Genomic DNA, 25945 nt, shown 5'->3' on the forward strand with positions numbered 1-25945 from the left:
CCCCCTGCATTGGGAGCACGGAGTCATACCCGCTGAATTACCAGGGAATGTTTCAGAGTCCAGGCTCACTCTGCTGTCTGTTCACCATCACTGGTGACATTTTTGATTGGATTGTGGGAAGCTGACCTGTCTGTGCATTGTAGGAGGTTAATCAGAATATCTCCACACTTTGCCACATGCCCCTTGGAAAGAAGCAAGTCCCTACCCGCAACTCCATTCTTCTTGTAAAACCACTGCTGTCACCTTGTTCACCTTCATCTGCTTTGATATTTTATTCTGTCAGCATCATTTTTTACCACCAACAAACCATGTACATGTTTAAGGTCAGACAGACAAAAAGGATGGAAATTTGCTTGAGTTTTGTTTTAAATAGCTAATTATGTATAGTATACTTTTGTTTTGTTTGTTTTTTTTTTTTGCGGTACGCGGGCCTCTCACTGTTGTGGCCTCTCCCACTGCGGAGCACAGGCTCCGGACGCGCAGGCTCAGCGGCCATGGCTCACGGGCCCAGACGCTCCGCGGCATGTGGGATCTTCCCGGACCGGGGCACGAACCCGTGTCCCCCGCATCGGCAGGCGGACTCTCAACCACTGCGCCACCAGGGAAGCCCTAGAAAAGAGTTTTATTCAAGCCAAACTGAGAACTCTAGCACAGGTGCCAGGGTAGCCTCTCAGTAGGTCTGAGGAACTGTTCCTTGAAGCATGGTTTTCAGCACAGTCTTACACCGTATCAGAACACGGAACATATATCAAACATGACAGGGTTACATTCCTTCCAGATTTCAAAAGGGATGGATACAGCTGGACAGCATGACCTTGGGAAGTGAACCTTTTCTTCCAAGGAGTGTTAATATGGACAGTGTAAGAAGGGAGTTTTTTATCCTTATCTTTGAACATAAAGTTCTTTATGTTAATGGTTAAACCAGATGTGCTATGTGTGTTTGATAGGTAGTAGGTCAGGCTGTTTTAGTTCACACAAAGTTTAGGCCGAACCATCTAAAAGCCAGAATGACTTCCCCATATCTTTTTTTTTTTTGTCTATGCCACTCAACTTTGCAGGATCTCAGTTCCCTGACAAGGGATTGAACCCGGGACATGGCAGTGAAAGTGTGGAAACCTAACCACTAGACCACCAGGGAACTCCCCTCCATATCTTAATACATGAAAAAGTTTCCCATCATTAGTGACAACTTTGCAGAACACTGTTCTTTATGATGTTTTTAATAAATCATTTCTTATTTTGCAGACTTTTGAAGTTAAAAAAAAAGAGGGATTCTTTAAGTGTTACTTTTTTCTCTTATAAAAGTGTGAAAGGTGTCTGTAGGTATTGGGGTGGGATAATATTCAAGTTAGTATGTTTGAAATATATGAGGAGCATTAGTAAGAAAACAATTGACATATATTCCAGAAAGAATACACTAAATTGTGTATGGTGGTCTAAAAGCTAGCGTTTCTTTGCAAAGATAGCTGATTAGTACTGACGGTAGCTACTGTTGAGCAACTTGGTTCAATAGACATGTTGTGAAGCACAAAATTTTAATGTCTTTTGTGATTTTTAAATTTTATAACAACTGTATTAGAAATAGTAAAAAGAAACATGAAATTAAATAATATATTTTATTTAATGGTTAACATAAAATTGTTAGTGAATATTTTACTCTTTTGTGTGCAGTCTTTGTAATCTGTTGTATAGTTTACAATTACAGCTCATCTCAATTTGGACTTGCTACATTTCAAATGTTCAAAAATCACATATAGTTATTAGCTCCCTAAATTCAAGAAAGTTCTTTGTGTTTGTTTGAGAGTAGTTTTGTTATGTGAACAAAAATCAAAGGGAGCTCCTAAGTTATCTTATTTGGCAGGTTTTAGTCCCCTTTTTTTCATAAGGGAGAGCACTTTGATCATCAGCAGGGCTCCATTAATATGTAATTAGAAAGCTGTTTCTTCTAATTTATGAGAAAAATTGAGTCCTGTGTCTGTGGTAGAGCTGACACTGATTGTTTTGATTTCTCAGGTAATCTCATGGGGTGTATATGCATTCTCAGAAAGGATACAGTTAGGATTTTACCTTTTTCTTAATACTTATATTTTTCATTTCTAGGCTGTTCGCTGCTACGAATCTTTAATCTTAAAAGCTGAAGGAAAAATGGAGTCTGAATTCTTTTGTCAGTTAGGTCACTTCAACCTCTTATTGGAAGATTATCCAAAAGGTAATCTTTTTCTATTTTAAAATTTCTGCTTAATTTATGTTTGTCTCATATAAAAATGTAATTGCTTTTACTTCTTTTACTTTTTATCAAGGCACTTAGAACTGTTGTTTAGTTTCTTCTAAGCTCAAATAAAACAAGCAATGAGAAACAAAATAGAGTAGATGGAAATGTGAAAATTTTATGTAATTCCATGTAAATATTCAATAAATTTGATCATTCTGTAAAATTCATAACAACATACACGTGCGTTGCTGCTGTGCTTGCCTTTGTGAAAACCTGTGTTTAAAACCTTATCACAGAAAGAGATGTCATTTGATATTTTCATCTATAAATACAAATGTGGAACTTTTCGGAAGAGTAACCCTCGCGTGTTTTCCAACACCATCAAGCAATTTTCCAGTTGTCACTGTTCTCCTATAAATTTTACTCAATTTTGACACTATTTATCTGGAGGTAAAACAGATCCCACAGGTAAAGGACTCAGTCCCATGTGACTGCCCCTCTTTAGAAGCCAGTTGTGTCAGGGTTGTCACGTGTCCTAGTGATGATCCAGCTGTAAATCAGAGTTTCCCAAACCCCCTCCTTGAATTTGAATTATTTGTTAAAGTGACTCATAGAGCTCAGGGAAACATTTACCAATTTACTATAAGGGATATTGTAAAGGATACAAATGAACAGCTAAATGAAGAGGTACATAGATAAGGTCTGGAAGTTTCCTGAGCTCAGGAACTTATTTCCCTGAGGAATTGGATGCATCAAATCTCAGTTTCCAGGAATTTATTATTGAGCTTAATCTGCAGGCTTTCTCCCACCTACCTGCCTCATCCTGAGGATACCTAAGGGCTCGCTGTTAAGTCATCTCATTAGCATTAAGTGAATCAAAAGTGGCTCTTAAGAGCCACTCTTCACTCAGGACATTCCAAGTATTTTAGGAGCTCTCTATCACGAGACCTTAGGCCAAATATACTTTTTATTGTTCTAAAACACAAACAGCATTTCTCATTTTTGTTCTTGAGTTTTAAAAAATTTTCCATTTAAGTTAGGAAATATTTGAAAATCTGACATTTATTCATGGCATTGGATGGTAATACTGATAATCTTCTCTAAATTTGAGCTGTTGACTGAAAAAATGTACAACCAAAACGTTGAAAGTTATGTTTTATTTGGTTGAAGAAACTGAGGACTTAAGCCTGGGACACAGCATCTCAGATAACTCTGAGAGATTGCTCCACAGAGAAAAGGTGGGGAGCCCAGGTGTATAGGAGTTTCTGCAGCAAAGAACAGGTAGTCGGAACATCAAAAGATTACTGATTTTTTTTTGTTTTTTTTAAATACGGATAACATATATTTTCTTTCTTTATTTTTTGTTGTTTTTTGGCTGTGCACGGGCTTTCTCTAGTTGTGGAAAGAGGGGGGGCTACTCTTACTTGCGGTGCGTGGGCTTCTCATTGTGGTGACTTCTCTCATTGTGGAGCACATGCTGTAGGTGTGCGGTGAACATTGTGGTACATGACCCTTTTTGAATTATGGTGTTCTCAGGGTATATGCCCTATAGTGTGATTGCTGGGTCGTATGTTAGTTCTATTTTTAGTTTTCTAAGGAACCTCCATACTGTTCTCCATAGTGGCTATATCAATTTACATTCCCACCCACAGTGCAAGAGTGTTCCCTTTTCTCCACACCCTCTCCTGCATTTACTGTTTGTAGATTTTTTTTTTTTTTTTGCGGTACGTGGGCCTCTCACTGTTGTGGCCTCTCCTGTTGCAGAGCACAGGCTCCGGACGCGCAGGCTCAGCGGCCATGGCTCACAGGCCCAGCCGCTCCGCGGCATGTGGGATCTTCCCGGACCGGGGCACGAACCCGTGTCCCCTGCATCGGCAGGCAGACTCTCAACCACAGCGCCACCGGGGAAGCCCCTATTTGTAGATTTTTTGATGATGGCCATTATAACCAGTGTGAGGTTATACCTCATTGTAGGGTTGATTTGCATTCTCTAATAATTACTGATGTTGAGCATCTTTTCATGTGTTTGTTGGCAATCTGTATATGTTCTTTGAAAAAACGTCTATTTAGGTCTTCCACCTATTTATGAATTGGGTTTTTTGTTTTTTTGTTATTGAGCTGCATGAGCTGCTTCTATATTTTGGAGATTAGTCCTTTGTCAGTTGCTTCATATGCAAATATTTTCTCCCATTCTGAGAATTCTTTTCATTTTGTTGGCAATGGAGTGGTTTCCGTTGCTGTGCACAACTTTAAGTTTCATTAGGTCCCACTTGTTTATTTTTGTTTTAATGTCCATTTCTCTAGGAGATGGGTCAAAAAGGACCTTGCTGTGATTTACGTCATAGTGTTCTGTCTTTGTTTTCCTCTTAAGAGTTTTACAGTGTTTGGCCTTATATTTAGGTCTTTAATTCATTTTGAGTTTACTTTTTGAATGGTGTTAGGAAGTGTTCTAATTTAATTGTTTTACATGTAGTTGTCCAGTTTTCCCAGCACCACTTATTGAAGAGACTGTCTTTTCTCCATTGTATACTCTTGCCTCCTTTTTCAAAGGTAAGGAGAACATAATTGCGTGGTTTTATCTCTGGGCTTTCAACACTGTTCTATTGATCTGTATTTCTGTTTTTGTGCCAGTACCATACTGTCTTCATTACTGTATCTTTGTAGTATAATCTGAAGTCAGGGAACCTGATTCCTCCGGCTCCGTTTGTCTTTCTCAAGATTTTTTTGGCTATTTGGGGTCTTTTGTGTTTCCATACAAATTGTGAAATTTTTTGTTCTAGTTCTGTGAAAAATGCCACTGGTAGTTTGATAGGGATTGCATTGAATCGGTAGGTTGCTTTGGGTAGTATAGTCATTTTCACAATGTTGATTCTTCCTATCCAGGAACATGGTATATCGCTTCATTTGTTTGTATGATCTTTAATTTCTTTCATCAGGGTCTTATAGTTTTATGCATACAGAAAACTGTATGCAGTTTGTTTCTTTTTTTTTTTTTTGCGATACGCAGGCCTCTCACTGTTGTGGCCTCTCCCGTTGTGGAGCACAGGCTCCGGACGCGCAGGCCCAGCGGCCATGGCTCACGGACGCAGCCGCTCCACGGCATGTGGGATCTTCCTGGAGCGGGCACGAACTCGTGTCCCCTACATCGGCAGGCGGACTCTCAACCATTGCACCACCAGGGAAGCCCTGCAGTTTGTTTCTTTAGGTAGGTTTATTCCTAGGTATTTTATTCTTTTTGTTGCAGTGGTAAATGGGAGTGTTTCCTTAATTCTCTTTCAGATTTTTCATCATTAGTGTATAGGAATGCAAGAGAATTCTCTGCATCAATTTTGTATCCTGCTAGTTTACCAAATTCATGGATGAGCTCTAGTAGTTTTCTGGTAGCATCTTTAGGATCATCTTTGTATATAGTATTATGTCATCTGTGAACAGTGACAATTTTACCTCTACTTTTCCGATTTGGATTCCTTTTTGTACTTTTTCTTCTCTGATTGCTGTGGCTAAAACTTCCAAAAGTTTGTTGAATAATAATGGTGAGAGTGGGCAACCTTTTCTTGTTCCTGATCTTAGAGGAAATGGTTTCAGTTTTTCACTACTGAGAACTATGTTGCCTGTCGGTTTGTCACATATGGCCTTTATTATGTTGAGGTAGGTTCTCTATGGCTACTTTCTGGTGAACTTTTATCATAAATGGGTTTTGAATTTTGTCAAAAGCTTTTTCTGCATCTATTGAGATGATCATATGATTTTCATCTTTCAGTTTGTTAATATGGTGTATCACATTGATTGATTTGCATATATTGAAGAATCCTTGCATTCCTGGGATAAACCCCACTTGATCATGGTGTATAATCCTTTTAATGTGTTTTTGGATTCTGTTTGCTCGTATTTTATCGAGGATTTTTGCATCTATGTTCGTCAGTGATATTGGCCTATATTTTCTGTTTTTGTGACATCTTTGTCGGGTTTTGGTATCAGGGTGTTGGTGGCTTTGTACAATGAGTTTTCGGGTGTTCCTCCCTCTGCTATATTTTGGAAGAGTTTGAGGAGGAAAGTTGTTAGCTGTTCTGCAAATGTTTGATAGAATTCGTCTGTTAAGCCATCTGGTCCTGGGCTTTTGTTTGTTGGAAGACTTTTAATCAGTTTCAATTTCAGTGCTTGTGATTGGTGTGTTTACATTTTCTATTTCTTTTGGTTCAGTTTTGGAAGGTTGTGGTTTTCTAAGAATTTTTCCATTTCTTCCATGTTGTCCATTTTATTGGCATATGGTTGCTTATATTAATCTCTCACGATCGTCTGTAATTCTGCTGTGTCAAATTTTACTTCTCCCTTTCCATTTCTAATTATGTTGACCTGAGTAGTCTTCTTTTTTTTCTTTTTTAAAAATATTAATTAAATTTCGGCTGCGTTGGGTTTTTGTTGCTGTCCGCGGACTTTCTCTAGGTGCGGCAAGCGGGAGCTAATCTTCTTTGCCGTGCTCGGGCTTCACATTGCGGTGGCTTCTCTGGTTGCGGATCATGGGCTCTAGGTGCATGGGCTTCAGTAGTTGTGGCACGTGGGCTCAGTAGTTGTGGTGCACGTGCTTAGTTGCTCCTCGACATGTGGGATATTCTTGGACCATGGCTCGAACCGATGTCTCCTGCATTGGCAGGCACATTCTTAACCACTGTGCCATCAGAGAAGTCCCTCCTTTTATTAGTGATGAGTCTGGCTAATCGTTTGTCAATTTTGTTTATCTTCTCAAAGAACCAGATTCTAGTTTTATTGATCTTTGCTATTGATCCTTTCATTTCTTTTTCATTTTTTTTGATGTTATCTTTATGATTTCTTTCCTTCTGCTAACTTGGTTTGTTTTGTTCTTCTTTCTGTAATTGCTTTAGGTGTAAGGTTAGGTTGTTTATTTGAGATGTTTCTTGTTTCTTCAGGTATGATTGTATTGCTGTAAACTTCCTGCTTAGAACTGCTTTTGTTGCATCCCATAAGTTTTGGGTTGTCGTGTTTTCATTATCATTTGTTTCTAGGTATTTTTTGATTTCCTCTTTGATTTCTTCAGTGATCTGTTGCTTATTTAGTAGCGTATTGTTTGGCCTGCATGTGTGTGTATTTTTTACAGTTTTTTTCCTGTAATTGAAATGTAGTTTCACAGCATTGTTTTTGGAAAAGATATTTGTTACAATTTGAGTTTTCTTAAATTTATCAAGGCTTGATTTGTGACCCAAGGTGTGATCTATCCTGGAGAATGTTCCATGAGTGCTTGAGAAGAAAGTATATTCTGTTGGTTTTGGATGGAATGTCCCATAAATATCAGTTAAGTCCTTCTGGTGTAATGAGTCATTTAAAGCTTGTGGTTCCTTATTTATTTTCATCTTGGATGTTCTGTGAAAATGGGGTGTTAAAGTTCTCTAACATCATTATGTTACTGTCAATTTTCCCTTTTATGGCTCTTAGTTAGCATTTGCCTTATGTATTGAGGTGTGCCTATCTTGTGTGCCTAAGTATTTAGAATTGTTATACCTTCTTGGATTGATTCTTTGATCATTATGTAGTGTCCTTCTTTGTTGTAATAGTCTTGATTTTAAAGTCTATTTTGTGTGATATGAGAATTGGTACTCCAGCTTTCTTTTGATTTCCACTTGCATGGTATACCTTTTTCCATCCCCTCACTTTCAGTCTGTATGTGTCCCTAGGTCTGAAGTGGGTCTCTTGTAGACAGCATATATACGGGTCTTGTTCTTGTATCCATTTAGCCAGTCTTTTAGTTTTGGTTGGAGAATTTAATCCGTTTACACTGAAGGTAATTATCGATATGTATGTTCCTATTACCATTTTCTTAATTGTTTTGGGTTTGGTTTATGTAGGTCTTTGTGTGTTTCTTGCCTTGAGAAGTTCCTTTAGCATTTGGTTTAAAGATGGTTTGGTGGTGGTGAATTCTCTTAACTTTTGCTTGTCTATACAGGTTTTAATTTCTCCATGAAGTCTGAATGAGATCCTTGCTGCATATAGTAATATCCTGTATGGGACTCTGTGCGCTTCCTGGACTGGATTGACTATTTCCTTTCCCATGTTTGGGAAGTTTTCAACTATAATCCTTCAAATATTTTCTCAGACCCTTTTGTTTTCTCTTCTTTTTCAGGGACTCCTGTAATTTGAATGTTGGTGTGTTTAATGTTGTTCCAGAGGTCTCTTAGGCTGTCCCCCGTTCTTTTTATTCTTTTTTCTGCTCTGCAGTAGTTATTTCCACTGTTTTATCTTCCAGATCACTTACTCCTTCTGCCTCAGTTATTCTGTTGACTCCTTTAGCGAATTTTTAATCTCATTTACTGTGTTTTTTATCATTGTTCGTTTGCTATTTAGTTCTTCTAGGTTCTTGTTAAACATTTCTTGTATTTTCTCCATTTTATTTACAAGATTTTAGATTATCTTTACTATCATTACTCTGAATTCTTTTTAAGATAGGCCGTGTATTTTGTCTTCATTTGTTAGGTCTGGTGAGTTTTTACCTGCTCCTTCATCTGCCGCATATTTCTCTTCTCATTTTGTTTAACTTACTGTGTTTGGGGTCTCCTTTTCACAGTCTGCAGGTTCGTAGTTCCCGTTGTTTTTGGTGTCTGCCCCCAGTGGGTGAGGTTGTTTTCAGTGGCTTGTGTAGGCTTCCTGATGAAGGGGACTGGTGCCTGTGTTCTGGTCAGTGGGGCTGGATCTTGTCTTTCTGGAGTGCAGGGCCATGTCCAGTGATGTGTTTTGGGGTGTCTGTGAACTTCGTATCATTTTAGGCAGCTTCTCTGCTAGTGGGTGGGGTTGTGTTTTTGTATTGCTAGTTGTTTGGCATGGGGCATCCAACACTAGGAGTTTGCTGGCTGTTGGGTGGAGCTGGGTCTTAGCATTGAGACAGAGATCTTTGGGACAGCTCTTGCTGATTGACATTATGTGGGGCCAGGAGGTCTCTTGTGGTCCACTGTCCTGAATGTCCAGAACAAAAGCCTGACACCATGCTGGAGCACCAAGACCCTGTCAGTCACAGGGCTGGATCCACATCAAAGGAGAAAGGAATAGAAAGTGCTTTCTCAGAAGTAAAAGCCTCAGTGTTGGCCTCCTGGCTGGGTCTCTGTTATGACATAATCTGATGGCATGTCCAGAGCATTCGTCTCCTCTGACGGGCTTCCTGGAGTGGCTCCCTGAGTTGCCATAGTCTGCCCTGCAACAGCAGCCACCTCCTCATTCTATTTTTTTGTTCTGTTCCATGGCAGTGAATTCCACCATTCTGTCTTCCAGTTCACTTGTCCCTTCTTCTGCGGCAGTTATTCTGCTATTGATTCTTTCTAGTGTATTTTTCATTTCGGTAATTGTATTGTTCATCTCTGTTTGTTTGTTCTTTAATTGTTCTAGGTGTTTGTTCTTTAATCCTTCTAGGTCTTTGCTAACATTTCTTGCATCTTCTCGATCTTTTCCTCCATTCTTTTTCTGATATCCTGGATTGTCCTTTCTGTTATTATTCTGAATTCTTTTTCTGGAAGGTTGCCTGTGTCCACTTCATTTAGTTGTTTTTCTGGGGGCTTATCTTGTTTCTTCACCTGGTACATAGTTCTCTGCCCTTTCATTTTGTCTGTCTTCCTGTGAATGTAGTTTTTGTTCCACAGGCTGCAGGATTGTAGTTCTTCTTGCTTCTGCTGTCTGCCCTCTGGTGGATGAGGCTATCTAAGAGGCTTGTGTAAATTTCCTGATGGGAGGGACTGGTGAGGGGTAGAGCTGACTGTTGCTCTGGTGGGCAAAGCTCAGTAAAACCTTAATCCGCTTGTCTGCTGATGGGTGGGGCTGGGTTCCCTCCCTGTTGGTTGGTTGGCCTGAGGCAACCCAACACTGGAGCCTACCTGGGCTCTTTGGTGGGGCTAATGACAGACTCTGGGAGGGCTCACGCCAAGGAGTACTTTCCAGAACTTCTGCTGCCAGTGTCCTTGTCCCCGTGGTGAGCCACAGCTTCCCCCCCCCCCCCCGCCTCTGCAGGAGACCCTCCAAAACTAGCAGGTAGGTCTGGTTCAGTCTCCTATGGGGTCACTGCTCCTTCCCCTGGGTCCCGATGCACACTCTACTTTGTGTGTGCCCTCCAGGAGTGGAGTCTCTGTTTCCCCCAGTCCTGTGGAAGTCCTGCAGTCATATCCCGCTACCTTCAAAGTCTGATTCTTTGGGAATTCCTCCTCCCGTTGCTGGACCCCCAGGTTTGGAACCCTGACGTGGGGATCAGAGCCTTCACTCCAGTGGGTGGACTTCTGTGGTATAAGTGTTCTCCAGTCTGTGAGTCACCCACCCAGCGGTTATGGGATTTGATTTTATTGTGATTGCGCCCCTCCCAGCATCTCATTGTGGCTTCTCCTTTGTCTTTGGATGCGGTTGATGTTTTTTTTGAGTTCCAGTGTCTTTTTGTTGATGATTGTTCAAGGAGTTAGTTGTGATTCCAGTGCTCTTGCAAGAGGGCGTGTGTGTGTCCTTCTCCGCCACCATCTGGCCTGAGGACTTAATGAAGCTCAACTTCTTTATGTTTCATCATAGAAAGAATTCAGTGAGAGACAAAGTGATAGGAAGCAATGGTTTTATTTAGAGAGGTACACATTCCGTAGACAGAATGCAGTCCTTCTCAAAAGGTAAGAATGGCCTTGGGAGAAACACACTCCACAGACAGTGTGGGCCATCTCAGATGGTGAGAGGCCCTGAAATATCAGTTTTAGGTTTTAATAATTGAACTAAGACTGTAGTGTCAGGTGATGTTTGCTGTGTTTACTTAAGAGCTTTCTTCTAGGAATATTTTTTTTCTCTCAAGGTCACAAGTTTGAAAAGATGTTTTATCAATTTGTTTTTTTCTATAATTTTGGCATGTCAAAAGCGCTTGATCCTGGCCATTTAATAGCTCAGACAAGTGCTCGCAAGCACTGGCTCCATTTCCATTGTACATGAAGAGAGCTGGAGTTCCAGTGAGCAGCTGTCCGTCAGTGAGCTGGTTGTCCTTTGTGGCACCGTTTCTGTTTGGGAGCCCAAATCAGATGTGATGTGAACAACTTTCTGAGGACAGTGTGATGGATCAGCTCCTTCTGAGTCTAGCTCCCCAAGGAGTACCCTTGGGTGTGGTTCAAGTGTTCTATATGTGTTGGTTTCTCTCTCCAACAGTCTAAAACTGCTGTGGGTGCTCAGAGCACTAGGTGATCACCCTTATTGTACATGTGCCCTTGTGTCTGTGTCTCCCCCCACCCCCTCCCCGAATTTACTTAGTGGTTGTAGTTGGATCTCCTGTAGGACCAGTACATGGCAGAGGATTGATCCTCAGACACTTCTGCTAGATTCTCAGTTAGCTGAGAACTCCTTGTGGTCAGAAGGAGCAAAAGTCTCTGTTATTTTGAGCAGAGCAGGGTCAGTCTGTCATTTCACCAGCAAACAGTTAGTTCAGACCACATATGTATAATCTTTCCAATTTAAGACAGATTAAAAAAAAAGGCTGGCCAACCCAGCTCACTTTACAGTTTCCCCTGTGTCCCTGCCCAGGAAATGTACTGGTATCCCCTTAGGACTCCAAGTCCCAGGAAAACCAATTCGTATAAAATTCAGGACATCATTTAAAGCAATGATGTTTGGATATCAGGAGAACTCACTAAAGCACCTAAGGAATACTGAGAATGGGGGTGGGGCATAGGGCCTGTGCTGGTACCAAGCGTTGGTTCAGGGTAGACTCCAGGTGTCCCATCTCTGTTATTTTGCCAGCTACACCAAGGAAATATTGATGAAACTTTAATTAATAACCAAATAAAGAAGAGAAACAAATAATTTTATGTGAGGCAAATCGAGGATTATAACCCAGGAGACAGACACTGTGAGAAGTGTTCTATTAGAAGTCGAAGGCAGAGTCATAATACATTTTCAAGACAAAGGAGACAAAGGATCATATATCACATGACATACTGACATTTTACATAAAGTTCACCAAGGATGTGTAGTCTAGGTAAGCACATATAAAGGTAGCAGCAAGTTACCATGGACCCCTACAGAGTTGGAAAGAGCACTATTATTTAAGTTACATTTGCTAGCATTAGAAGACTGGAAAAAAATTAACCTTGTGGTTCAGCAGGCACTCCAGTCTTTAAGAAGGTCTGGTTAATGTGTAATGCAGGTTGCACCCTGCACATTAGGGATAGAGGGAGGAGGTCCAGATGGACACACAGAGAGAATTTTATGTTTAAATTCTCTTGTCCTGCCTTAAAATATAAATTTTATTTGATCAGTGACATACTTTGTCTGATTTTTTTTGTTATTTTTCTTTTTCTCTTTTTTTTGTGGTACGTTGGGCCTCTCACTGTTGTGGCCTCTCTCGTTGCGGAGCACAGGCTCCGGACGCACAGGCTCAGCGGCCATGGCTCACGGGCCCAGCTGCTCCAAACTCCCTTTGTAGAAGTTTCACTTCTGAGCCCCTAAAACAATGCTTATCAAATTTCAGAGTGTATCAGAAACCTACAGTGTGTTAAACACCAGTTGACGGGATCCAGCCCCAGATTTTCTCACTCACTGATGTCTGAGATAGGGCCTGAGGATGTGGATTTCCTAGTGGAATTGGTAACTGAGTCATCTGGGATTAAACTTGGAGAACCCTTGTCCTAGAAGTTAAATTTTTAGCTTAGCATTTTTTTTCTTTTATAAATTTATTTATTTATCTTTGGCTGCACTGGGTCTCCGTTCTGCGTGTGGGCTCTCTCTAGTTGTGGCGAGCAGGGGCTACTCTTCGTTGCGGTGCGTGGGCTTCTCATTGCGGTGGCTTCTCTTGTTGCAGAGCACGGGCTCTACGCACACGGGCTTCAGTAGTTGGGGCACGCAGGCTCAGTAGTTGTGGCACACGGACTTAGTTGCTCCGCAGCATGTGGGATCTTCCTGGACCAGGGCTCGAACCCGTGTCCCCTGCATTGGCAGGCAGATTCTTAACCACTGTGCCACCAGGGAATCCCTTTAGCTTAGCATTTAAAGTGTATCTTTAACTCTTAATTTCTCAGCTTGATACTTTCTTTCCTTTAGGCCCTTAAAAATTCTCTAAATTTTGAACTTTTTTAAAATCAGAAAATTGATTATGTTACTTCAGCTTAGGTTATTTTTAGTAATGAATACTTATTGTCCATGCTTTGCTTTAATAATACTGTACTAGTTTTGTTACGGAGTGCGAACTTGTTCTACTTGCCACACAACATGCCATTAAATTGGGAGATGAGCTGGTAGGGCAAGGGGTAATGACTTTATTCGGAAAGCCAGAAGACCAAGAAGATGGTAGACTAATATCCTAGAGCAGGGGTCCCCAATCCCCGATCACTAGAGGGAGTGACGCTTCATCTGCCGCTCACCATCCCTCACATTACTGCCTGACCACCCCCACCCACCCCCGCCCTGTCCATGAAAATATTGTCTTCCACGAAACTGGTCCCTGGTGCCAAAAAGGTTAGGCACCACTGTCCTAGAGAACCATCTTACCCCAGTCAGAATTCAGGCTTCTTTTATACTAAAAGAGGAAGGGAGTGGCTGTTTGTTGCATACTTTTCGGTATCGGAATCCTTTGTTCTTATAGTTGTCCACTCAGGTCAGGTCATGATGTTCCTGTAAACCTCCAGCAAAAAATATGTTATACTCTGTTCTGCAACTTTTTATTTCTATGTGAATGGAAAAGTGTTATACTCTTAAAGGTCAGAGCCTTGAGAATAGGCTATCCTCTATATTGCAGGCTATGGGCCTGAATTTAACTCAAAGCAAAAGCAATAGAATACAGAGATTAAAATAAAAAACATCTAATATGGAGTCAGAATTGTTCTTTCCTATTACAGTTTTATGCAGTAGTATAGTATATACCTTTCTTTGTCATTTAAGTCTGTACTTAGTATGTTTCATGGTTCTCTGCTATTGATAATTGTACTAAAAACAAAAATTTTTTAAGTTTAGCTAAGCAGTATATTAGGGAAATTCAGTACTGACATTAATATGTTGTCATAAAAAGGTATAAAATATGCTGGTGATGTTACTGACCATAGTTCTTGGACTTTATCTATAGAAATTGTTAAGAGGCTAGAAGAGAAATTAAGGCAAAGTTTTATTGGGACTCAGTACTGCAGCGGTGGGGGGAGCAGAAACAAGTTAACAGGTTCCGTGGCTTACTCCCTAAGGGGGGTAAGCTGGTCCGTTAAGTGGGGTGAGGGTAGGGGCGGATCTAGGGGTCAGGCCAGAGGGGTGGCTTGGGTGGTCTGCTCACTCCCTTTGTTGGTGCTGTGTGCAGGAAATTGTGCACAGTACCGTTTTTTCTCCTGGCACCTTGTAGTAGGTGGTTTTTGGTCTTTTTGTAACTTGTTCATAATTTGCCCCAACTGTACATGTGCACAGTTATTTTTAGTCCCTTATTGTCAGGTAGAGGAGCAAGCAGTGCAGTAAATGGTCCCAGTTCCCAGCCTGTCTCAGTAATATACTTTGTTTATAATTTGTTTTGGTGTCTGCAGTGGTTTTAAGTTCATATTCAGCTTTATATGCTTCACTGACTAGAACTGTTGAACACTGATTGATTATGTATGCCCACGGGCACAGAGACATGTTCTTTCAGAAGGATAATTTTTAATAATTGTTTTGAATCATGTGTCAACTTACTCATTAAATATTAGATACAAAAATTTGGTCTGTATTTGATACTTTGGCTTGATTTGATTTTTATTTACATTTTTCATTTATAGTTTTACAAAAAAGTTAGTTGTGTCTTTTAGAATTACTTGCAGGCCTCTCACTGTTGTGGCCTCTCCCGTTGCGGAGCACAGGCTCCAGACACGCAGGCTCAGCGGCCATGGCTCACGGGCCCAGCCGCTCTGCGGCATGTGGGATCTTCCGGACCGGGGCACGAACCCGTGTCCCCTGCATCGGCAGGCAGACTCTCAACCACTGCACCACCACGGAAGCTCTAAAGTTACTTCTTTTTAAACCATCCTTTAAGGGACTTACCTGGCAGTCAGGTGGTTGAGACTTTGCCTTTCAATGCAGCGGGGTGTGGGTTCAATTCCTGGTCTGGGAGCTAAGCTCCCATATGTCTTGGGGCCAAAAAAGCGAAAGCCTGAAACAGAAGCAATATTGTAACCAATTCAATAAAGACTTAAAATAATTAATGAACTATCCTTTATTAAAAGTACCATGAGTGATCTGTGTATTTAGCATTTTTCTCTTTCACCTAAGAAGTTTGGAGGCAAGTAGTACAGTTCTGATATGTTGACGCCACAGAATTATCAGAGACCTGGGCTTTGTTTTCTGTTAGGATGATTTTAGACAATGTTTTGAGTTTGAACTTTGTTAATTTAGCATGACACACTTGAGATTTCTTCATGTTATTGGGTGTATTGATATTTACTTGGTATTGCTGAACAGCATTCTGTAGTCTGGATGTTCGACAGTTTGTGTACCCCAACACCCATTGAAGGAAGTTTGGCAGTTGTGGAAAAAGTGCCTAAAATTTTTACATACCGGTTTTTGTATGAATTTAAGTTTTAATTTCACTTAGGAGTGAATTTCTGGGTCAGTGCATTGCTGGTAAGTTTATTATAACTTTACAACAAATTGCTTATGATTTCCCATAATAGCTGTTCCAAGTTTGCGTTTACAATAGCAGTTTATGAGAATCATGGTTGCTCTTTATCTTTGTCAGAACTTGTTATTGTTAGTATGATTCATTTCCATAATGATGAACATCTTTTCCTGTGCTTATTTGCTGTCTTAGTCTGTGATGTTTTTCTTTTATTATTACACTTTTTGTTTTATATGTTTTATTATTGAGTTTTGAGAGCTATTTATATAGTATTGTGGATACAACTCATTTGTCAGGTACTTGATTTTTGCTTTCTTAGAGCTAACAACCTCCTCTTAATTATTTAATATAAAAAAGTTTACATTGTTTTCAACAATAGTGTTAGTTTTTAACTTTTCTAACCTCTTTTCCTTGTAAATTCAGTCATTTAGGGATAGCCACTGAGTTCTGTGTTCTATAACATAGAACCTCTGCCTCATTTTTCCAGGGCTGGAGTGTGGGATAAATGGCCTTGTTCTTTTGGAATGATCCTCTGATATAGTAGCAGGTGTTAGACAGGTACCTTGCCTCTTGTGACATGGAGTCTCCCTCCATGTATGATATAGGTAAGGGCAATTAGAGAACATAGTTTTCTCTGCTGTTTGTGCATTAGAGCTTCCATCCCATGAATGTGAGTTTGTAGAGCAAAGTAGCCCTGGCTGTCATTTGCACTTGCTTGGAATATAGCTTCTGCAACACGTTGATGAGCTGGAGAAAGATTGACAGCCTGTCTCCTTAAAGGGAGATATCTAAACTTTAAAATGGGAACTTGGGCAAGAGGCAACTCCATGTGCAGATTTTCATAGTGACATAAAGTTTTCATCTCCTTTGGGTAAAAAGTATGATTGCTGGATCATATGATAGCAGTATGTGTAAGTTTTGTAAGAAACTGCCAAACTGTTTTCCATTGGCTGTACCATTTTTGCTTTCCCTAGGAATGAATGAGAGTTTCTGTTCCACAGCCTCGCCATTATTTGGTATGGTCAGTGTTTTTGATTTTGGCCTTTCTAAATAAGTATATAGCTTTAATTTGCGTTTCCCTGATGACATTATGTAAAGCATCTTTTCTTATGATTTTTTACCCTCTGTATCTCTTCTTTGGTGGGGTGTTTGTTAAGTTCTCTGGTGCATTTTGTATCAGGCTGTTTTCCCATGGTTGAGTTTCAAGAGTTCTTTGTGTGTTTTTTAAATACGATAAATGTATTGTTTTTCTGACCAAAGTGCATTGATTTTTAAATCTTCTTAAAGTGCTATGAAAAAAAAATTCAAGAAAATAAAATACAAATGGGAAATTTAACCATTAGATTTCGTCTCCTTTGTACTAACCCTATGCTTAGTCTGGAAAACAAAGAAAATAGCTTTGAAGTAAAACTAAAATGCTAACTAAAAAATTTGACCATAAATCTAAGTACATGCATTTCAAGGTTCCACTGCTAGGAATTTTGTTAAGATCAGTTTAATCATTAATAACACTATATAATAGAGCATAAGGAATACATGTCCAGGGTGTGATGCTTGCCCCTTACCCTCAGATTTTATGTCAGAATAAAGGTGATAATTCTGCCAGGTCCCCGCAGTGCCTCCATCCCAATCCCTGGAAGCAAAGACTGTGCCCTGTCACACAACTTTGTACAAGTTGCAGTAAAACGAAGCCTAAGTTTTCTTACTTTTCTATCGGAAATGGTCAGTTATTTGATAAATACTCAAACACTTATGGGAATTCATTTCATGAGTTAGTTTACCAAACGCATTGTGCTGGAACTGACCCCATGAAAAGTTCTTTTGGAATTTGGCCTACAACTTAATATGCTGGGAATTTAAAACCTTCAAGAGAAAAAGACGTGAGGAATCCCTAATCCAAGCATGTTGTAATTACTAAGGGATAGACATACTAAAAGTTTTGGTCACAGAAGGCACAAACTATAAACTAATAAAAGGGATATTCTTTTTGAGTAACAGCAAAAACTAGCTAATGCCCTTTTTTGTTTTGTGAGCACCGTAACTAAGATGAAGTTAGACTCAAATTTACTGTCTACTCCTGTGACCCTCCCCCTCCAAAAAAAAGATTAAAAATTTAATTTGTCTTATTACGTACTTTCCGGCCATTAATTGAGATGTAATTATACATCTCGATTACATTAATTGAGATGTAAAAAACGGGTTGTGATAGCAGCTATCAAAGCAGTATTTTCAAGCATTATTTAAAGGATGCTTTCAGGTTTAGAGTTAGCCTTCTTTGTCAAAAATCTTCACAGCTTCATCAAAAACGTCATCAACAGATTTAGAAGCATCTATTTTCTTGACTTTCCCCATTTCTTTATATGTCAATAATTGGCTTTGTTAACTGAAGATAGGTTTGAATTATCTTTTCCGAGCTCTTTCTGTTGTCATCATTCCTATCCACTACTTTTCCCCTCTCAAGACATCATTCAATACAGTTCTTATTATTACAGTCAAAAAACAAAAGATACATTAACCTTACTATCCATGTATCCATGGTCTTTTTTTTTTTTTAATAAACATTTTCTGCAGTTTGAAAATATGCCTCAGTGTATTTTTTTGCTTTGGTCATTTTCCCTGCTTGGTGTTCTCTCAGCTTCCTGAATCTATAGTCTATTGTCTCACATTAATTTGGGGGAAATTCTCATTCATTATTGTTCCAAATAATTCCTGTGCTCTCTTCCTTTATCTTTTGATAGTATAGTATTTCTTTATCTTTTGTTAGGATAGTAATACATTTGTTAAACCTTTGCTAGTTGTCCCACAGCCTTGGATATTATGTTCTTTTTTCCCCCAATCTTCCCTTTTTAGGGGTTTTTGAGGATTTTTCTGATAAATCCTCTATCTTAGATACCGTTTCCTTAGCAGTATCTATCTAATCTACTGCGACTCTCATAATTTTTGTTATAGTGTTTTTGATCTTTAGCATTTCTACTTGAAATTGTTGGCCTTCTATATCTCTGTTTACATTGTTTTTCCATTCTTGTATGCTCTCTACTTTATATATTACATATCCTTAGCATATTAGTTGTACTTGTTTTAAATTTCCTGATGTGATAATTCCAACATCAGTGCCACATCTGTTTCTGATGCTTGCTGTGCCCCTTGCTTCTTTCTATCTCTCTCTTTTTTTTTTAATTTTGGTGTGCCTTGTAATTTTTTCTTGGTATCTCGACATGATGTACCATGTCGAGTTAAAAAGAACTGTTGTAAATAGGCCTTTAGTAATGGGGTAGCAAGGTGTTAGGGGAGGGAAAAGTGTTCTGTAGTCTTATGATTAGGTTTCAGTCTTTTTAGTTAGCCTATGCCTTTGCAAAGTGAATTGCAGCAGAATTTCTCAGTTTTCTTCCTTCTAGGTTGGATAGGATGACTGGAGTGGGCTGGAATTGATTATTTTTCTTACTTTCCGGATTGTTACGACCAGAATGCTCTGGGGTATTTAAAAATTGTTCTTTTTCCCATTCTTTGGCCAGAAGCTTGTGGAGCTTTTTCTCAGGTTAACATGTGGCAATATTACTGGGCCCCTAGAAGAAAGTCTTGGAGTATTGTGGGCCTCCTCCTTTACCTGGGAGCCCTGGATGTTTAAATCTCAGGCATGTCTGCCATGAACTTTTGTACCCTGACACTTGTTTCTGGGTTGATTCTCTCCGTGAGTGTCTGCTTTGGTAATCTGTGGCTTCTTGTGTTAGCCTTGCTCCTTCAAATTTTTTTGTAAAAACAAATATTTTAGTCAGTTCTCAGATGTATTGTATGCAGTGATTCTCATATATAGTAGTGTCTTTTAACCACACATTTGGTTATCTTGAAATTATTATTATTATAATTTTATGATAATACTTGAAAAAGCAAGTTTTTCTTATTAAGTCTTGTTTTCTCTTAACTCTAGTTATTTTCATGAGAGGATATTAGATGTTTTTGGCTTTATTGAGAAAATGTCTGAAATTCATAAAAATGATTGTTGAAGATATGAAAATCCTCAGTGTTACAATACTTGTGTACAATCTGCTCTTCCTTTTGTGTAGTGTAATATTCTTATTTTACTCTGACTTTAAGGCAGTGTTCATTCCTAAGTGTATTTCATTCTAAACCTTGTCCCTTGGGAACTTTAACAAATAGTTCAAAGACATTCTTATTCCTTTGGAATCACGATGGAGTTTCCTGTTGTTCTTAGTTTTAAAGAATGTCCCCACTAATTCTGATGTGCTTATCTTAGCGGTTTCCAACCTTTTTGACACCAGGGACCGGTTTCGTGGATTTTTCCACGGATGGGGGGTGGGATGGTGGGGTAGCAGTGGTTGCAGATGGTTCATGTGGTAATGTGAGTGATGGGGAGTGGCACGTGAAGCTTTGCTTGCTTTCCTGCCGCTCACCTCCTGCTGTATGGCCCAGTTCCTAACAGGCCAAGCACTGTACTAGTTCACAGCCTGGGGGTTGGGGAGCCCTGGCTTATGTGACTTCCTATTTACCTTTTTGCCTTATGTGCCTTTTTTTTAGGCTGACAGGAACTTCTTTATGTGATTCCAGACTTTTTTGCCTTTAGATGGTTAGGGAGTGTGGGAATAACCATCTTGGAATTATATTGAAGCTAGTAGCCTAAGATGATATTTGATTATGTGAAAGAAAGCACCAGAAACAAGGGTTTATTACAGCTCAGGTTTTATCTTTCTGGAAAGTGTTGGATTTTGAGAAAATTCATTATAGTGTGTAAAAACAGACTTAGAAAATTTTCATGACATTTGGTTGATGAGGGAGACCAAGTGAATTAAAGCTAAGTGCCATGGTTTTACATTTTTCTAAGTTCAAGGATGAGATTTGATGATGGTTTATATACCTGGTCTGCTGTAGGTTATTTATTTTTCCATTATAATTATTATTTCCATGGGTGATTAACTTGGTAGGGCATAAACTTTAAATTGTTTGCTGTTTATATAACTGTTTGTGGAAAGGCAGGAATGATGGGCAGCTTGTATTAAAATATTAAAATCTGTGTTGTGGATTTTTAAATAGGACATAATTTGACTAATAACTGTTTTCCCTTTTTCAGCATTATCTGCTTATCAGAGATACTACAGTTTACAGTCCGACTACTGGAAGGTTAGTGCACCTTTGAATACCAATTTTGTTATTTTGGGGCAAATTATATGAAATACTAATTCTAAGTAGGGAACATGGAAAGGGGGAGAAAGGTATTTTGTGCCAGCTGTTTTTTGTGAAGTATATTGTTCGTAATTAGTATTTTTCTAATTAAAAAGACATTCTAATTGTGATACTTTAATAACAAAATCAAGTAAAAAAAATCTGTTCCTTTTTTAAAAGTGTGTAGCTGGGAATAGATGAAGGATGCATAATGGTGATTTTAAAGATGAGTGAATCAGGCTAAAAGGCTATGGTTGTATCTCTGAGGAGAATTAAAGTCATCCATGTTAGAAAATCTATCTAAGTAAGAATGGAGTGTAAGGATAAATTATCCACTGTGTTATCTTAATTTAAGCAGTAAAGTTTAACTAGCTAGTAGATTAATCTTTCAATGCATATGTGCTTTCAAGTATGATACAGATAGCTAAATAATAGATTGCTTTTCAAAACAAATTTATCTTATAATAGGATATAACCTATAATATCCGTTCTATATATCACTTCTATGAGAATTAGTTATAGGTAGTGTTATGTTACCTGCAAAGAAATTTTAGGTTACCCAAGGAGTTTGAAAACCCATGTGTTGACCCCTAATGTAACTGAAATTGTTGCTGGCTTTTGTGAAGTACTTGGAGTGGAAAGAAACAGTTAAGTATGAAGGTTTATTTAATCCAGAAACATTCACATAAGTTTATTTAGATTTACTACTATTCTTTTTTTATAGCAATATTATAGAAGTATGATTCATCTACCATAGAATACACCCATTTGAAGGGTACAATTTAATGATTTTTAATATATTCACAAAGTTTGTGTATCCTTTACCACCTTTGATTTTAGACTATTTAAAATATTTTTATCATACAATAATGAGAACAAGTATTCTCTCTCAGTCCCCCATGATCCATTTCTTAAGAAAGTGTTCATTTACTTTGTGTTTCTGTATGTTTGTCTAGTCTGGACTCCTTTTTTCACTTAGTGTTTTCAAGGTTTGTGTCTGCTGTAGCATGTATCAGTAGTAGTACTTCATTCCTTTTTAGAACTATAAATTACAATTTATGGATATTAATTTTATTTATTCCGTCGGTTGATGGACATTTGCTGTCTCTTCTCCTTGGCTATGAATCATGCTGATCTGAGCATTTGTGTCCCTGTTTTTGTTTGAAGACATATTTTCATTCCTTTTGGAAGTATACCTCAGAGTTGAATTTTGCTGTGCTGTTAACTTTTTGATGATCTGTTAAACTAATTTCTAGAGTGATTCCACCATGTTACATACTGACACTCATTGTAGGAAGACCTAATTTTCTCCATATTCTTGCCAACATTTGTTCTGTCTTTTCTAAATTCCACCATCCTAATGGGTGTAACATGTTTTCTCACTTTAGTTTTCATTTTCATTGCCCTTATGACTAACAGTGTTAGAACATCTTCTTGTTTGTTTGTTGGACATTGGTGTTTGTTTGTTTTGAGAAATGTCTATTCAGATTCTTTGCCCCTTTTAAATTGAGTTGCAATATTATTTATATATCTAGTTGACTTGCTGATGTTTTCTTATTCTCTAGGTTGTCTTTTTTTCATGTTTAATAGAGTTCTGAGGCACAAAAGTTTTGTTATGAATTCCCATATAGCTTTTTTTTCTTTTGTTGCTTGTACTGTATATCCAGTACCAATCCAAGTCATAAAGTTTTATCCACATTCTTCTTTTAAAGGTTTTGTAGTTTTAGCTCTAACTCTTATGTTCTTGATCATTTTAAGTTAATTTTTTTGTGTGTGGTGTAAGGTAAGGTTTCAACTTTATTGTTTTGCATGTGGATATGTAGTTGTCCTAGCAGTGTTTGTTGAAAAGAAAATTCTTTCCCCAACTGGATGATCTTGACACTGTTGTCACCAGTCTTGGCCACAAATCTGTTGGTTTATTTCTAGACTTTCTGTTCAAAGAAACGGAAAACAGTTTATTTCTAAACTTTCTGTTCTGTTGATCTTTTATGCCTGTTTTTGTGTTGGTACCACACATTACAAACTATTTCTTTTAAACTACTTGTATCTTTGAATGTAAATTTTGTCTTGTGGATAACATATAGTTGAACCATATTTTATTATAAATAGAATTATTTTCATAATTTCACTTTACTTTTAATTTTTAAAAAATATTTATTTATTATTTGGCTGTGTCAGGTCTTAGTTGTGGCATGCGGGATCTTTCATTGTGGTGTGTAGGCTTCTCTTTGGTTGTGGAATGTGGGCTCCAGAGCGTGTGGGCTCTGTAGTCGCAGCACGTGGGCTCCCTAGTTGCATCACGTGGGCTTCACAGTGTGTGGGCTCAGTAGTTCCAGGACGCAGGCTTAGTTGCCCTGCAGAATGTGGGATCTTAGTTCCCCGACTAGGGATCGATCCTGTGTCCCCTGCATTGGGAAGCAGACTCCCAACCACTGGATCACCAGGGAAGTTCATCACTTGACACTTATTTCTATCTTTTTAAACATTTATTTAACTTATTTATTTTATTTTATTTATCTTCGTTGCTGCGCACGGGCTTTCTCTAGTTACGGCGAGCAGGGGCTACTCTCTCGTTGCAGTGCACGGGGCTTCTCATTGCGGTGGCTTCTCTTGTTATGGAGCAGGGACTTGAGGCTTGCGGGCCTCAGTAGTTGAGGCTTACGGGCTCTAGAGCGCAGGCTCAGTAGTTGTGGCACATGGGCTTAGTTGTTCCGCTGCATGTGGAATCTTCCCGGACAAGGGCTTGAACCCATGTCCCCTGGCATTGGCAGGTGGAGTCTTTTTTTTTTTTTTTAACATCTTTATTGGGGTATAATTGCTTTACAATGGTGTGTTAGTTTCTGCTTTATAACAAAGTGAATCAGTTATACATATACATATGTTCCCATATCTCTTCCCTCTTGCATCTCCCTCCCTTCCACCCTCCCTATCCCACCCCTCCAGGCGGTCACAAAGCACCCAGCTGATCTCCCTGTGCTATGCGGCTGCTTCCCACTAGCTCTCTTCCTTACGTTTGGTAGTGTATATATGTCCATGCCTCTCTCTCGCTTTGTCACAGCTCACCCTTCCCCCTCCCCATATCCTCAAGTCCGTTCTCTAGTAGGTCTGTGTCTTTATTCCTGTCTTACCCCTAGGTTCTTCATGACATTTTTTTTTCTTACTTTCCATATATATGTGTTAGCATACGGTATTTGTCTTTCTCTTTCTGACTTACTTCACTCTGTATGGCAGACTCTAGGTCTATCCACCTCATTACAAATAGATCAATTTCGTTTCTTTTTATGGCTGAGTAATATTCCATTGTATATATGTGCCACATCTTCTTTATCCATTCATCCGATGATGGGCACTTAGGTTGTTTCCATCTCTGGGCTATTGTAAATAGAGCGGCAGGTGGATTCTTAACTGCTGCGCTACCAGGGAAGCCCTCTTAGCTATCTTTTATCAAGTTGAAGTTTCTTTCTAATTTTACTCAGTTATGTTTTTTTAATCATGAAAAGGTGATGTGTTTGGTCAAATTTCTTTTTTTTTTTTTTTTTTTGCGGTACGCGGGCGTCTCACTGTTGTGGCCTCTCCCTTTGCGGAGCACAGGCTCCGGACGCGCAGGCTCAGTGGCTATGGCTCACGGGCCCAGCCGCTCCGCGGCATGTGGGATCTTCCCCGACAGGGGCACAAACCCGTGTCCCCTGCATCAGCAGGCGGACTCTCAACCAGTGCGCCACCAGGGAAGCTGCTGGTCAAATTTCTTTTCTGTGTCTATTGAGAATTTGATTCCTAGTTTGACTTACTGGTTATTCAGGAATGTATTCTTTTTTTTTTTAAGATGTTGTTGGTAGGTGTTTATTTTATTTTATTTTATTATTTTTTTTTTTTGCGGTACGCTGGCCTCTGACTGTTGTGGCCTCTCCTGTTGCGGAGCACAGGCTCTGGACGCGCAGGCTCAGCGGCCATGGCTCACGGGCCCAGCCGCTCCACAGCATGTGGGAATCCTCCTGGACCAGGGCACGAGCCTGTGTCCCCTGCATCGGCAGGCGGACTCTCAACCACTGCACCACCAGGGAAACCCTGGTAGGTGTTTATTAATTAATTTATTTATTTTTGCTGGGTTGGGTCTTCGTTTCTGTGCGAGGGCTTTCTCTAGTTGTGGTAAGTGGGGGCCACTCTTTATCGCGGTGCGCGGGCCTCTCACTATCGCGGCCTCTCTTGTTGCAGAGCACAGGCTCCAGACGAGCAGGCCAGTAGTTGTGGCTCACAGGCGTAGTTGCTCCGCGGCACGTGGGATCCTCCCAGACCAGGGCTCGAACCCGTGTCCCCTGCATTAGCAGGCAGATTGTCAACCACTGTGCCAGCAGGGAAGCCCAGGAATATATTCTTTAATTTCCACATTTTTTTCTGATATTACTTTTTAAAATTTCATTTTGTTTTGTCCAGAGAACATACTTCATATTATTTCAATTCATCTTTTACTCAGATTTATTTTGCAGCATAATATTTGTTCTATTTTGGAGAATGTTTAATGTGCATGAGAGGAATATGTATATTTTGTTTTTATTTGAAGTATTCTCTAAATATTGGTTAAGTTTGGTGGGTTAAAGTTTTGTTTAAGCTATCTGTTCCCTCTTTGTGTTCTTTCTCTCTGGTGATTCCATCTATATTGAATATGAGATAGAGCCTCCAGTTACTGATGAATTGCTTATTTTGGGGGTCATTTTTATAGGTTTTGTGTCATATGTTTTGTTGGATGCATGTATCAGAGTTGCTATGTATTTTTGATGGATAAATTATTTTATTTGTTTTTCTTCCAACTTTATGGAGACATAATTGACCTGTGCATGTATCACTATGTCTTTAAGGTGTATATAGCATGTTGATGTGATACATTTATACACAAAGCATTTGAAACTGTAGCGTTAGCCAACATTTCCATGTCACATAATTATTTTTATTGTCCTGCTTTATTTCTACTCACGTTCTTTTGGTTTTGAAGAATTTTG

The 25945-nt window shown here is 39.2% G+C and overlaps 1 protein-coding gene and 1 pseudogene across 8 annotated transcripts in view; one reads left to right on the plus strand and one right to left on the minus strand.

Annotated features, from left to right (window-relative positions):
• Positions 1–25945, plus strand: part of LOC114906524 (lysine-specific demethylase 6A-like) — a 167344-nt gene that overhangs the window by 22911 nt on the left and 118488 nt on the right. For 7 of the 8 annotated variants that reach the window (XR_003796444.1, XR_003796445.1, XM_029241351.1 and 4 more), the window contains exons 3-4: positions 2101–2209; positions 20860–20909. Coding sequence is in view for 5 of the 8 variants with exons in the window: in XM_029241351.1 (XP_029097184.1) it covers positions 2101–2209; positions 20860–20909 (159 nt within the window). In the remaining 3 variants the exon portion in view is untranslated. Of the gene's footprint in view, positions 1–2100; positions 2210–20859; positions 20910–25945 lie in introns of those variants that run through there. The other variant, XM_029241356.1, reaches the window with a different exon arrangement.
• Positions 9228–9485, minus strand: LOC114906525 (annotated as a pseudogene).

The sequence above is a fragment of the Monodon monoceros genome, unplaced genomic scaffold (assembly GCF_005190385.1).
Source record: "Monodon monoceros isolate NGI ecotype Baffin Bay Population unplaced genomic scaffold, NGI_Narwhal_1 Super_Scaffold_22, whole genome shotgun sequence".
Lineage (NCBI taxonomy): Eukaryota > Metazoa > Chordata > Mammalia > Artiodactyla > Monodontidae > Monodon > Monodon monoceros.